At 39.1% G+C, this 12,500-nt stretch overlaps 1 protein-coding gene across 2 annotated transcripts in view; it reads right to left on the reverse strand.

Annotated features, from left to right (window-relative positions):
• RUNX1T1 (runt-related transcription factor 1; translocated to, 1 (cyclin D-related)) overlaps nucleotides 1-12,500 on the reverse strand; it is a 94,605-nt gene that overhangs the window by 28,831 nt on the left and 53,274 nt on the right. For both annotated transcript variants that reach the window (XM_010006424.1, XM_010006426.1), the window contains exons 5-6: nucleotides 8,573-8,754; nucleotides 1,181-1,431 (exon numbers count right to left, since the gene is read on the reverse strand). In XM_010006424.1, the coding sequence (XP_010004726.1) occupies nucleotides 1,181-1,431; nucleotides 8,573-8,754 (433 nt within the window). The remainder of the gene's footprint in view (nucleotides 1-1,180; nucleotides 1,432-8,572; nucleotides 8,755-12,500) is intronic.

Below are 12,500 nucleotides of genomic sequence, written 5' to 3' on the forward strand. Positions count from 1 at the left end.
AGCATCAGTAATGCCACCACAAAAATAAATGGATGCTTAAAAACTTTGTTCTCAGTTCTCTTAACACTTTTTCTCACAGAAGATGCTACTGTTTTACTCAATTTAATGTCTTCAGTTCTGCAAGTTCTGTAAGTTGCAAGATGACCTCACAAGTATGGCCATAACCCTTTCTGACTATATATGATTTTAATACATATAGTATATGTAACACAATATATAATTTTTCATTTACACTACTTGAAGAAGTCAGCAAGACAATGAATTGGTAATTCAGTGTATCAAATAGTAGCTGTACTTTAGAGAGTTGAAAAAATGTTAGTATAAACTCCATGTTATTTCACTAAATGCGGTAATTACTAGCATGTCAACGGAGCATCATTAAGGGTTCATCCCTTCACAGATGTTTAAACAACATGTGGTTAAAATGTAGCACATACATCAGAGCAGCTGACAACATCATACAACCAAACCAGTATTTATTATCAACACTCAAGAGGAAGCCACACTTTCTCTTTGTTTAGCCTCCTCTATATAGATGCCGAATATTTGTAAATGTTCCTTTTATTGAAGATTTGTTTAAACCAGAGAAGAATAGTAAGTGCAAATGTGAAGGAAGCCAGGCAAATCCAAGAGATCAGACATCCCAGTAAGCCAAAACATGCTGCAAGGGCAGCCCTGTGCAGGGTGCAATTCTGGTTCTGCTTTTCACATACTCTACAGACATTCCCATGCTGCACCGCGCTCTTGAGGTGTCACATACAAAACAATTCTCCAAAGGCTAACAACTATCCTCTAGTCTAAGCTGAAATCAAGTTATAGTGATGTTATCTTCACAAATGAGGAATTCAAAGAAAAATAAAAGGCTCTACCTATCCTCGCCTGCCAGACTTCTGAGTGTCCATGTCATCTACACAGCTGTGAAAGCATGCTGATGTATTTAGATCTTCCTCCTTCTGACTCTCTTGCTTTAGAGTGCAGCAAGATACAATTCAATCCATTTTGCAAAGATAAATATGAAATAAGGACATTAGAATCAGCTTGATGTAGAAACAGCTATAACGGCTACATCTGTATGGCAGGTATATTTAATCAGTGAAAAACATCCCGTTCACAATACTGAACATAATTATGAAGAAGAGAGAAATCTAAAAAAACAATGCTGAAAATCAACATGCCTTACCCATAGGTCTGTTTCTGTCCCTGAGGTCCCTGTGGTTGGGGTGTCTGTATGAGTCCCTGTAGTGGTGGGCAATGGCCATATCATCCAAACGATAATGCTGAGGTGGAGGTGGGGTGGGATGAGGCAGACCATTGGGCTGATAAGATAAGCCATTATTTGGACTGTACCGCTGGCCTGGGCTAATAGTGCAGGGCCGCTTGCTTGGATGCTCTGAGTGCAAAGGCTCTCTGTCAAAGCCATTTTCTTTGGTTCTGAAAAACAAAGCAAAGTAACTTAAATTCACTTAGTGAGCAGAAGAACACGCACCTGAACCTACACATGCAGCTGCAGGAACTAAAGCTTGTTCTTTCACTTTGCTCCAAGTGTGTGGCATTGCAGAACATTTCATAACACTTCTAATTCAAACTATAAAAAGGACACCTTTGCCTTGTCTAGCTAGTGTGAAATATTAACAGGGTGAGCCTTCCAGTGGGGCAGCTTAAAGCGCTGGGCTGAAGAACAAGCACCATTTGCTGAAATCACCTGCTGGTGGGATGGATACACAATTGCAGAGATGAAACAACTGATAAAAGAAGGCAGGGCTGAGAAATTTCTGCTTTCATTAGTGCTACAGCATATAGTGATTAAGGGAAACCTGCAGTTAAAGTAACATCTTTTTTCACATGTCTTAATGTAGTGTGTGTCAGTGATCTGAAGGTCAGCTGTACATCATGCCAGGATGTGTTTCCCTCAAGATCAGTATCACTCTGAGACTTTGAGCAAGACGATCAGAAATGCTTTCTTCAGAGACTTTTGTATCAGCTGGGCTATTTCAGTCAAAGGTGCTGTTCCTCTCATAAATTTTGCAGGGCATGTGGTTAGACTCAAGTCCTCAATGATGTTGAAGATTTCCCACTCCATTACTCTTCTACAGGGGTTTTGTGCTCAGGAAACTCTTACAAAGGAGTATTACAAGGGCATTTTTCACATTATTAATGCTTGTTAATTCAATTATTAATAATCACTTATTCCCAAAGAACTCTACTTTGCACCTCTGCTCAAAAACCTATAACTCACACTGAACTAATTTTCCATTAAAATAAAGGCTAGAGTTACTTCAGCAAGTTCACAACTCCTTTTAGGGAAGCTTTGTTTCACACAACTATAGGGAGTTTTTACCACTGGAATAAGCAAAACTGACAAAATATTAGCTTTGAACAGAAAGTTTATTAGATATAAATATCGCAAACTGATGAGGTTGCACCTTTATTAAACAGGTAATACATTCCAGCATTTTTACAGAGAACTTTCTCTGTTGTGATTTCTGGATGGCATAGTGTATCTTCCTAGTAAAAACACAATTTTTTGTCCCTTCAACAGGAAGGTAAATCTGACACAATCTTCTTGTTTGCCTGCTTTTAAAACAAACTGCCCTTCAATAAATCTTTCTCCACAAACCAACCAACCTCGAGAGACCATCTGAGGAGAAATACTCAATGTTATCAGTTGTTGCCCCTCAATAGGTCCTCCTTTAATGTCAGTGGGTGGAAGGGTGAAACTGTATCTTTGCAAATATCCACTAGGAGAGGTGATTAAAGTAAGATCTTGCAATTACCATCAGGAAATAAAAAGATGGGTTGCACTGTTTTCAGGAGGAGTAAAGAGATTTTCCAGGGACCTCACCACAACCACTAATACCTGAGAAGATGCAAGTACATATATTTCACTACTCTTTAACTTAGGAAAGAGGGAAGAATCTTTCACCAATGCAGCTGGTCAGCTGTTCTAATTTTGGGCAGAGATACAAAAGACGTACTTTGTTGAAGTAGAGTATGTATCTCGTTCCAAAGCAAACCCAGAATGGCTGTGAAAACTTCTAATCAGGAAAACCTGAGGACCATCATATATTTTTAGTGACTTTTGGCACGATGGAACTGCTTTCAATAACTCTCAGTGGGTGGTGATGTTTTTGACAGCTCTTCAAGACAAGTTTTGTATTTTGTTGCTGGTGTGTGTTCCTTTTGCACATACCAACTCAAATTCTATGTCCAGGTCTTTCCATTGCAAAAATACTATACAAGCAAAATATGGACTTTCCTGTATGTATGAAACAAGCTATTCATTTCCAAAAGTTCTTTAGTGTTATGGTAAGAATGATCTCTGAAAAAGTGGGGGAAAAAAAAGAAACTGCAAGCAATTAAATAACTTTTTTTGTTCACTAAGTGTAGCAAAAGCAAACCAGAAAACTGTGACTAGTAGGAATCTACTTTTCCCTTTCTGAAATATAATTAGATGTTTAAAAAAAGCCCTAAATATATTTTCATACAAATTCACATATTTGCACTTTATCATACCTGTACTTCTGTGGTGTTTTTTAGGAATGCTTTGTTCTTATTAACGGGAATGAACTGCATAATCTTGGGTAATACACCAACACACCCATTCTTTCTAGAAACCTGAGTTCAACTAACACAGAAATTAACATGACTATTGAAAATGTGTTTGCTGAAATTAAATTCCCATTTTTGCTGTTATACTAGATAATGTCTATTGGGTCTTTTCTGGGTGTTGAAACCTTAATTCTACAATTCGTTGTTATATTTTCTACATGTATTTTTTTTATAATACTGTGCTACAGAAAATATTTATATTGCCTTGTGAATGGTTCATATTAAGAAAATTATTTTTAAATTCCTCATAATTACACATGGCTTACAAGGAGCATAGATGCAAGAGCTGTGTATTCTTCACCTCATTAAGATGCGGAGGAGCTTCTTCAAATGAGAAAATTTATCTGATAGAATCATTGGACTTGGTCTCTCAGCTCAGCCACATTCACCCCCTTGTCAGGGGGGTGCCCAGGATACAAACAAGTAGAGCAGCACTTTCTTAAGTCACAAAAGAATGATGGCTACTTTTTATTTTTCTTCTCACTCCAAATTTGAGCTATTGTTAAAGATATTTTTGTATCCTATAATCAGTTTATAGTCAGCTGCCATAGTATCATTTCATTTAAGTTGGAAAAGACTTTTAAGATCATCAAGTCTAACCTTCTGTAAGGCTTTGCAAACTAATGAGGAGAAGATAATTGATACTGTCCTTGAACCTGCTACAAGCCCTTGTTTTTGGCACAGTTTCTCTCTCAAATATGAAAAAGCCAGGAATTAAGACACAAAATTGTAGTTGCCTGATCTTACCAGATGGCCAGCTCCAGACACCTTTTCACAGAATCACAGAATTTTTGTGGTTGGAGAGGACCTCTGAGATAACAAGTCCAACCATCAACACATAAAAACCCAAAAAGACACAAGCAACCTCACACACTCCACAAAAAAAAAAAAAAAAAAACAAACCACAAAAAACCCCACAACTTTGGTCACTAGAGCATGTCCTGAAGTGCCATATCTACATGTTTCTTGAATACCTCCAAGGATGGTGACTCAACCACCTCTCTGGGCAGGCTGTTCCAGTGCCTGACCACCCTAAATTCTTCATAAATGTAAAATCACTACATGACACGTTTATGTCCCTTACAATCCTTCCCAGCAAGCTCAAAGGATGACTATTTTGTGCTGGTGTATTTTAAATCATGTTACTTATAACTAGCATTCATTCACCAAAATAAAAACCCACATTGGTCCAAGTTCCTTTGCTTTACTACAGAGGAATGTAAACTCCAAAACTTGTAAACAAAATATAGTGAACACTTTGTTCATGACATGTCATGAACAAATTACCAAAATGTGTTGTCTCCTCAGGTGTCAGTTTTTCTCTCTTGCAGTGACTGATGGTTCCCAGTGTTATTACAGAAACAGATTGATCTTTTTAATGAGCTAGTTTAATAGACTCCAAAATCTCACCGTGGCTGCTCATCCGTGTCAGACCATATGCACCAAGAAAACATTCAGTAAAACAAGAAGCTCTGCTGTCAGATTGCTCTATAAAACATACAGTAGACTTGGATATGCAGATAAATAACCAGAACTGGAAAATGCATATGCAAAAAAACCTTCTGAGATTGTAAGCAGAAAAAATTACTGTATGTAGATTTTCTTTAACAAAATCACACCACCAGGTGGATGTGGTTATATGTAACACACACATTCCATGTCCTTTACCCAATCCTTTTACTGTATTTTACCTCTCTTGGAACCAACTGTATGCAGTTACCTGTGCCCAAAAGAAAATATAAATATGGAAGAATGTGTGTATATATATGCCTAATACATACACGTAAGTATCACACACACATCTATGTAAGATACATATATTACATACATATTATATACAATCTCTATATATATTCACTCTTGGGAAGTGAAAAAGATACCATAATTTACTTTAGGGAGAGACATATCTCCAAACAAAATTCTTCAACAGCATTTAGTTCCCCTGGAAAGTTGTATTTTAAGTTTTTTTCTTCCATATTCTAGCAACAGAGTCACAGCAAACCCTCCTCTTACAGGATGCTTCACATCTTCTACCATATTTTTATTAGTCTATATGAAAAATACTTAATATATCTTAAAAAAAAAAGGTATATATATTTCCAGATGTTTCCTCCTACTCCTCTGTGAACATTGAAAATAACTAATAGTATAATGAGTAAAAAGCCAGACAAGTATTTTGTTTCAATACTCGCTCAGTCTAGGCATGCTCTGACTCTAAGGACAGTCTCTTGTGGTTGATCTACATTAAATTAAAAAGTATGCAACCTCCCATTCAGTAAATTTAAGAATATTTCCAGCAGAAAATTTCTTTTTACTAAATCTGTAGTAGTGCACAAGACAACTCCACTGAATTTGGTTCAGCCAGAACTACTGTATGAGTTTATTTTTTTCTACATAGCTTTAATCATAGTAAATGGAGAAGTACTTAGGAATAAACAGTGACAGGGTAGTTTGATACTGGAAAAAAACAAACAAACAAAAAAAACCCTAATTTTTTAACCATTCCAATGGGTGAACTGGGCATTCTCTTTCCAGGTCTTCCATGACAACAAGGAATCTCAAGGTCAAAAAAGAATGGATAGGTTTTCCTGAAACACCAGCTCACCAGAACTAAGGAGTCCAGTTTCAAGCAGCAGTTGACAGAGACTGCTGGTTGGTGGCTTTGGCACTGCGGAGTGTGCAGGCCAGTGGACACTCCACATTACAGCCCCTTTATAGACCCTGGGAATTCAAACACAGCACTGGAATGAAACTGTCTACTCCTGGCCCCAAAAGCTGCATTGCTACATGGAGAGGAACTGAAGACTCCCCAAGACAGACAGAGCCTAAGAGAAACCTCAGTTGTGAAGACAAAGACACTTACTCGTGAGCAGAAACTTCTGAATTCAAAGAGTACCTATGTATTTTAACTCAAAAGAATCACTGAGAACCAAAGCCATAAACCAGACTTAAATCTCTCTGGGTCTAGGTCTTTGTTTTAATTAAAAGATGAAGGCTGGCTTTAAAATCCAATATTCTTCTGATCTGCCAGTCCCCTTATGGGCTACTCCTATGTCCTTTTTCTAGAAGACTAATTCAGGGTTTCATTACTAAGTTCTCATACCAGTCTTCAATGGCACTACCCATCCCCTCCCATGCATCTGCGACTGAAGGTACCATCAGTGAGACCCTACTTATTAGAAAAATAACTGAAATTCAGCAATGTCAAACTGGGTCTGAAAAGAGGGGAGTACTATGCCAGAAAGCTAAGGAAGAAAAACAAAGGAAATATTTTATTGCCCATTTTTCCTCTGTGGCCTTACAGTAGAATCAAGTGATACAGCTTTATATTACCAGGAAAAATGTAAGCTAGGGCTGTCAGGAGAAGATATGTCCCTCTTCTCCTCTGTATTCTTGCCAAGCAAGTCCGCATAGGCTTATGAGATAATTCAATGTGTGTCTATCAACTTGTAGGAAAAATACCATGTCTGCTACTGACACTGGAAAACAACATACTGATATTTAAGTTATTCACAGATATACAAGATCTTAGGAGGCCTTTTTATAGATTTTTTGGTACAACACTCTGCAAAGACTGAGGATATGCAGCAGAACTGCCCCAGGGAGCTAAATTTCAGCTTTGGAAATGTTATCTCTTTGCACTGAGTAAGAGACTACATGGAAAATGCCTGAAAACTAATCATCGTTCTTGGATGTAGTTAGCATGTTTGTGTAAACACCAATGGCTGTTTCAGTCTAATGTAGCTGTCAGGGAAAAATGGTGAAAAGAAGGGGTATGGAAAAGGGCTTCTCTGCTGGTATCTTTATTTTCTTGGTGATCCGTAGGGATTTTTCTGAAACAACCTAAATCAAGCTTATTTCAAATACTTTCACATTTTTATCTATCTAACAGTGACATTACTTTTTACTGGTCTCCTCTGTCTATGAGAAACTGAAAGTTTTATTATGAGCTTTCAGATTTTGTTTTCTCTGGTTTTGTGCTGTGTTTGCCTTTCCCTAAACTTGCAAGCTTTCTTGACTTTCTAAATCTTCATCTTTTCCAGGTAAAAGATAACAAGGACATTTGCCATGCCTCATGCATGCAAGTTGTGGCATTTGGCAGAAAAGCATTATAAAAGGTTTCCACATTATAAAACAAAACTATAGCTTTGTGAACAAAACTATGAAAAAATCAAATATCTGGGCCTCGCAAAGGCAACATCTGCTAGCTGAATTTCTAACTTTATCATGGGAGCACAGTTAAAAACATATAACGACAAGAGTAATTTTCTTATAACACTACAAAAATACCTTTATTCAAATAAGAAAGAAATAAAACTGTTCCATATCCCTAAAGCCACTGTGCTTTGTACACACACTCTCACTTGCCCTGTTTCTGCATGGACTCTTTCTCAACTCAGCAAGAAACCAGATTTAAGCGAGTATTTCTCCTGTTTGGAAGAAATATCTTTATGGATAGTGGATATATGGATATGCAAACACGTCACAGCAGAAGCTGTCGAAGTCCTGACTGCTCTCTGGCACTTGCCTTGCACTTCCCAATATGAGTGCCTAGCCATTTTCCTGGATTTACTGTTTAATCCAACAAAACTTCAAATACAAAGGACTTGCATAGGGAGCTGGAGTAATCTGCTACTCATCACTTCTACTACGTACACAACAAATAGTTAGTATGGTACTGGCTGGTCGATATGACCACACTGTGTCCTCGGGCTGGCTATGTCAATGTGTGCACTATATATATGTGTCTGTGTATATTTATGCACATACATGCATATACACATACACAAAGGTAATTTGGCCACTGCCCAGCTGTCAAAAGCACAGGACCCAAACCCAGGAAACACCATCTCAGTGCCTCCCGTGGCACCCACCCACCCACTCTCCCCTTGCTAGGGGAGCTCAGCCCATCCAACCCATGGGACATTTCCAAGTGGGGTGTGAAAGATGCAGCAGCGCTCACCTGTCTGGAGTTCGCCTCTTCCCGTTTTCGTTCACATCGAGAAGCAGCTCTGAGGAGTCAACAGGTGAGGTGGTGCTGGCATCCAGAAGCAGCTGTTCGTGCTGGGCGAGGTACTGGGCTGGGTTCTGCTTGGCTAGCCTTGCACAGTGCAGCAGCTCCCGCTGCAGCAGGGGCAGATTGGCCTGCAAGAGCATTGCACATGTTGAGAGGGCAGCTTGCAGGTGGTTTCCAGCAGAAAAATCAGAAATCAAAGGTAAGTCTGCTCTGGGAGGAACCTGTTGCAAGCATCCTCAACTAGGTCTGTTGTGGTTAGCTGCCTGAAAGCAGGCAGCCTGATTGTGGGGTGAGGTCATGTTTGTGGCATGGATGCATGGAAGGATGGGAGTTAAATTATGAAAATGGAAAACAGAACTGCAAATGCTGTGAGAAAACTAGGTCTGAGCTCCACACCTTTAAAAGGGGAAAAAGCATTGCCCTGCCTTTCTTAATCTCCTTTCTTACTATCTAAAACCTGAGTGCCTGTGGAGCAGCAGCTTTCAACAAGTAACAAACCTTCATTATTTGCTTTCCATTCAGACTGCAGTTAGTACTTAAAAATCATTTGCAACCACAGCATCTGCAGCTCTGTCACCATCCTTCAAGGGCCTTGGGGAGAACAGGATTGCCCTGAGCTTTCCCATTACACTTGCAGTTACACATTAAGATAAAGATTACAACAAAATCTCATGTTCCAGAGCTTCAGTTAATCACAGAGGGCAATGACCCTCCTCCAAGACAGATGTACCTTAAAGTATTTTTAAGCTTCCTCTCAGGGCCCCACTGGGACTTGTATCATGGGCTGAAGAGCACCACAACTCAAGCCACAGAGAACTGAAGATGCTCACTGATCTCTGGATGTCATATTTTACCCCATCTACTGGGCTCACACTTCTTGCCAGATATGGGACCAAGATGGAACTGTATGACCCTCACATTGGAGGAGATAGCTACACAGCCCAGGCAACTTCTTCCTTTCTTTGTAGCATATGCATATATTGATAATAATTTTTTACCTACTTATTTTTGTCATAAGGTGATGTGCCCTGACCTCTCTTGTCCTGTGCCTAGTGCACAATGATTTGTTGCCTGGGGATTTTCAAGTACTGGATTAAATTTCATGGCCTTTAGTAACTAGAGGTGAATGTAGAGCTGCAGCCTGTGGACTTGGATCTGCAGCTGTGAAGGACTCCATGCCAGGGAAGGTGACTGTTCCCAAAGCAGGCCATGACTCTGTGGGAAGCTCACGCTGGAGTAGTCTGCTCTTAAGGAACTGCACCTCATGGGAAGGACTCATGTCAGACAGATTCATTAAGGACTCTGTTCCATGGGAGGGACCCCATGGGGAAGCAGGGAAGGACTGTCACGAATCCTTCCTCCTGAGGAGGATGGCGCGGCAAGAACCACCAGCCTGTGAACTGACTCTAAACCCTGTCCCCCTGTGTGTCATCCCCTGTACCCCTGTGCCGCTGGGGGGAAGGAGGGAGAGAAACCGGGAACAAAGTGATTTGGGGCCAGGAAGAAGGGTGGGGTGGGGTAACATATACAAGCCCTGCTCTTTGTGTTGTCTGTGTCCTGGGTGTGTTTGACTAGTGTGAAATTAAATTATTATTTTTCCCCAACTTGAGTCTATTTTGCCTGGGACCTTAATCAGTGAATGAAGCCTCCTTGTCCTTTGTCTTGACCCATGAGCTTCTCATTGGCCTTTGTCCTCCCCATCCCAGTGTGTGTGAGAGGGAGGGAGGGGAGTGGACAGGTGGCTAGTTCTTTGTTGTTAGGTTAGGCCCAAACCACAACATTAATGTATGTCAAAATGGTTCTGAAACATGCTGGGAACAAAGAGGGGGAAAAAAAAAAAAAGCGCAGATGTCCTGGAACGTTTTGAGCACAAGATCTTGGTAAATTACTTTGCTAACATTATAACAATCGCAAATGCTCCAGCACCTGTTCCTGTACCATAAGAGAAGACCCACTGTGCACAAACAAAAGGGGCCTATTTCATGCACGTGCACTTCTGGCTCCCTGAGACAATCAAATTTTGAACTCGCAAACAAAAACCTTAATTCATTTTACTTGTTTTCCTTCTCCTAAAGAAATGCTAATTCTTGCTCTTTAATAATAAACATGAAGATTTGCAGTTAAATAATATTTTTTTTCTAAACAGGTTGAACATATTTTCTGTGCACAGATGTCTACAGCTCTTAATATATTTATTATATATTGAACTATTCAGTTTCTTAATTTTTAGAATTTTAAAGAAAACTATGAATTACATGGCTCATTATAAGGTTTTATAATGGCATCAAGCAACATTTGGACAAAGGCAAACTCAAAGTGAAGAAAAACAGTATTTAAAAACTTCTAGTTCAACTCAAATAGTTTCAGTCTGCTCAAGACATTATTCTAAACATTCATTATGAAACCATATAGTAAAACATAATTGATTTATTGGAGGAACAAAAATCAAACGGCTAGGTCAAGAGTGCAGAGTACAGGCTGCAGTACAAAACAAAGAACTAGTTTTTGAAAAGCTGGATGCAGAATGAAGCACCAACATTCTCCCTAATGTGAGCAGAGAGAGATCAGACTCCTAAGGCAACTCAAGTGTACTCAAACAGACTCTGAAACCAAAATGGCCTTAGCCATAAAGGTTCAGCTGTGACAGTACAGTTCTCAACCAGAAGTCAGATATATAGGTTAGGAAAACACTGACTACAAACAATATGATATTACTGGCTTACAGTCTCCTAAAATGTTGCTCTTCGGTGTCTGGAATAAGCTCCTGCACTTGTTTTGGATTAGACCTTATAGCCTCCCAAGATTTAGGTAGTCTTTTACCCTCCTCCATCAGTTTTATAATCACAAATAGGATGAGGAGAACATGTATTTTACTCAGCTGTCAGACCTGTTTTGCACTTTGAAACAAACTGTTTTAACAAGAAAAGAAAACATTATCGCTGCATCTGCAAAAGAAACTACAGGTCCAAAAGCCTTTTATAATTTCAGTGCTCACTCCAAGTAATTAGTTAATAATTTTCCACTGTTGGATGTTCCTACTTTCTTCAAAATTTTGGCAACAGAAATATTTCAGTATTGTAATTTAAATTTAAAAACTTCATTAGTATATAGTACAATTAAGCTTTGATGTAAGTCTTTATAATTGCCAGTTTAAATAAATTCAGACATACTTTAAAAAAATATTTCAATTGAGACAATTTTTTCTTGAGAGAGCCCAAGTAACTCAAAATCCAATTATATATTGATACTGATGCTTACAACTATATCACTATACACAGCATGTCTATTGAAATACAGAGTGTTGTCAGTACTGAACATGTACACCATGTACTACTTAAATTTAATAGCCTAAATCCTGTTTGATATTAATACAGAAAATGTGCACAAAAAGGCTCCCAGCCAATGAAGGTTTCTACAGGTGAATGATCTTATCTTCCTCTGAACCAGAACTGGAAGAGAGATAAGCAATTGGATGAGTATTTATTATCTGTAATAGATCAGCACTCCCTGGCATGAGGCACCATACAGCACCATGGTGTGAAGGATAGGTCCTTTCCCAGAATTTTTAGTACAGAAGTACAAGTATCAGCTTCCAACTGCAATATCGTGTTCGGAACATTAGCATTCTGTAGTGGATTTAGACTGGACAGGATACACAGCATGCAAAAGGTTTCAAGAAGGTTTTGGTGATCTGCCTCCATCAGGTTAACAGATTAGAGGCAAAGCTGGGAAAAGAAAAGAAGTCTACCATTCAGGACAAGTCTATAGCACAGAAGGGACTGCAGGGCTCAAGAGCTTCTCTCTTGCCATGGTAATACTGCGAAGTGCAGCAGAGATCCTAGCTCTGGTCCTGCAGAAGTTATTCTGCCACGTT

The sequence above is a fragment of the Chaetura pelagica genome, unplaced genomic scaffold (genome assembly GCF_000747805.2).
Source record: "Chaetura pelagica isolate M959 unplaced genomic scaffold, ChaPel_1.0 scaffold76, whole genome shotgun sequence".
NCBI classification, from domain to species: Eukaryota; Metazoa; Chordata; class Aves; order Apodiformes; family Apodidae; genus Chaetura; species Chaetura pelagica.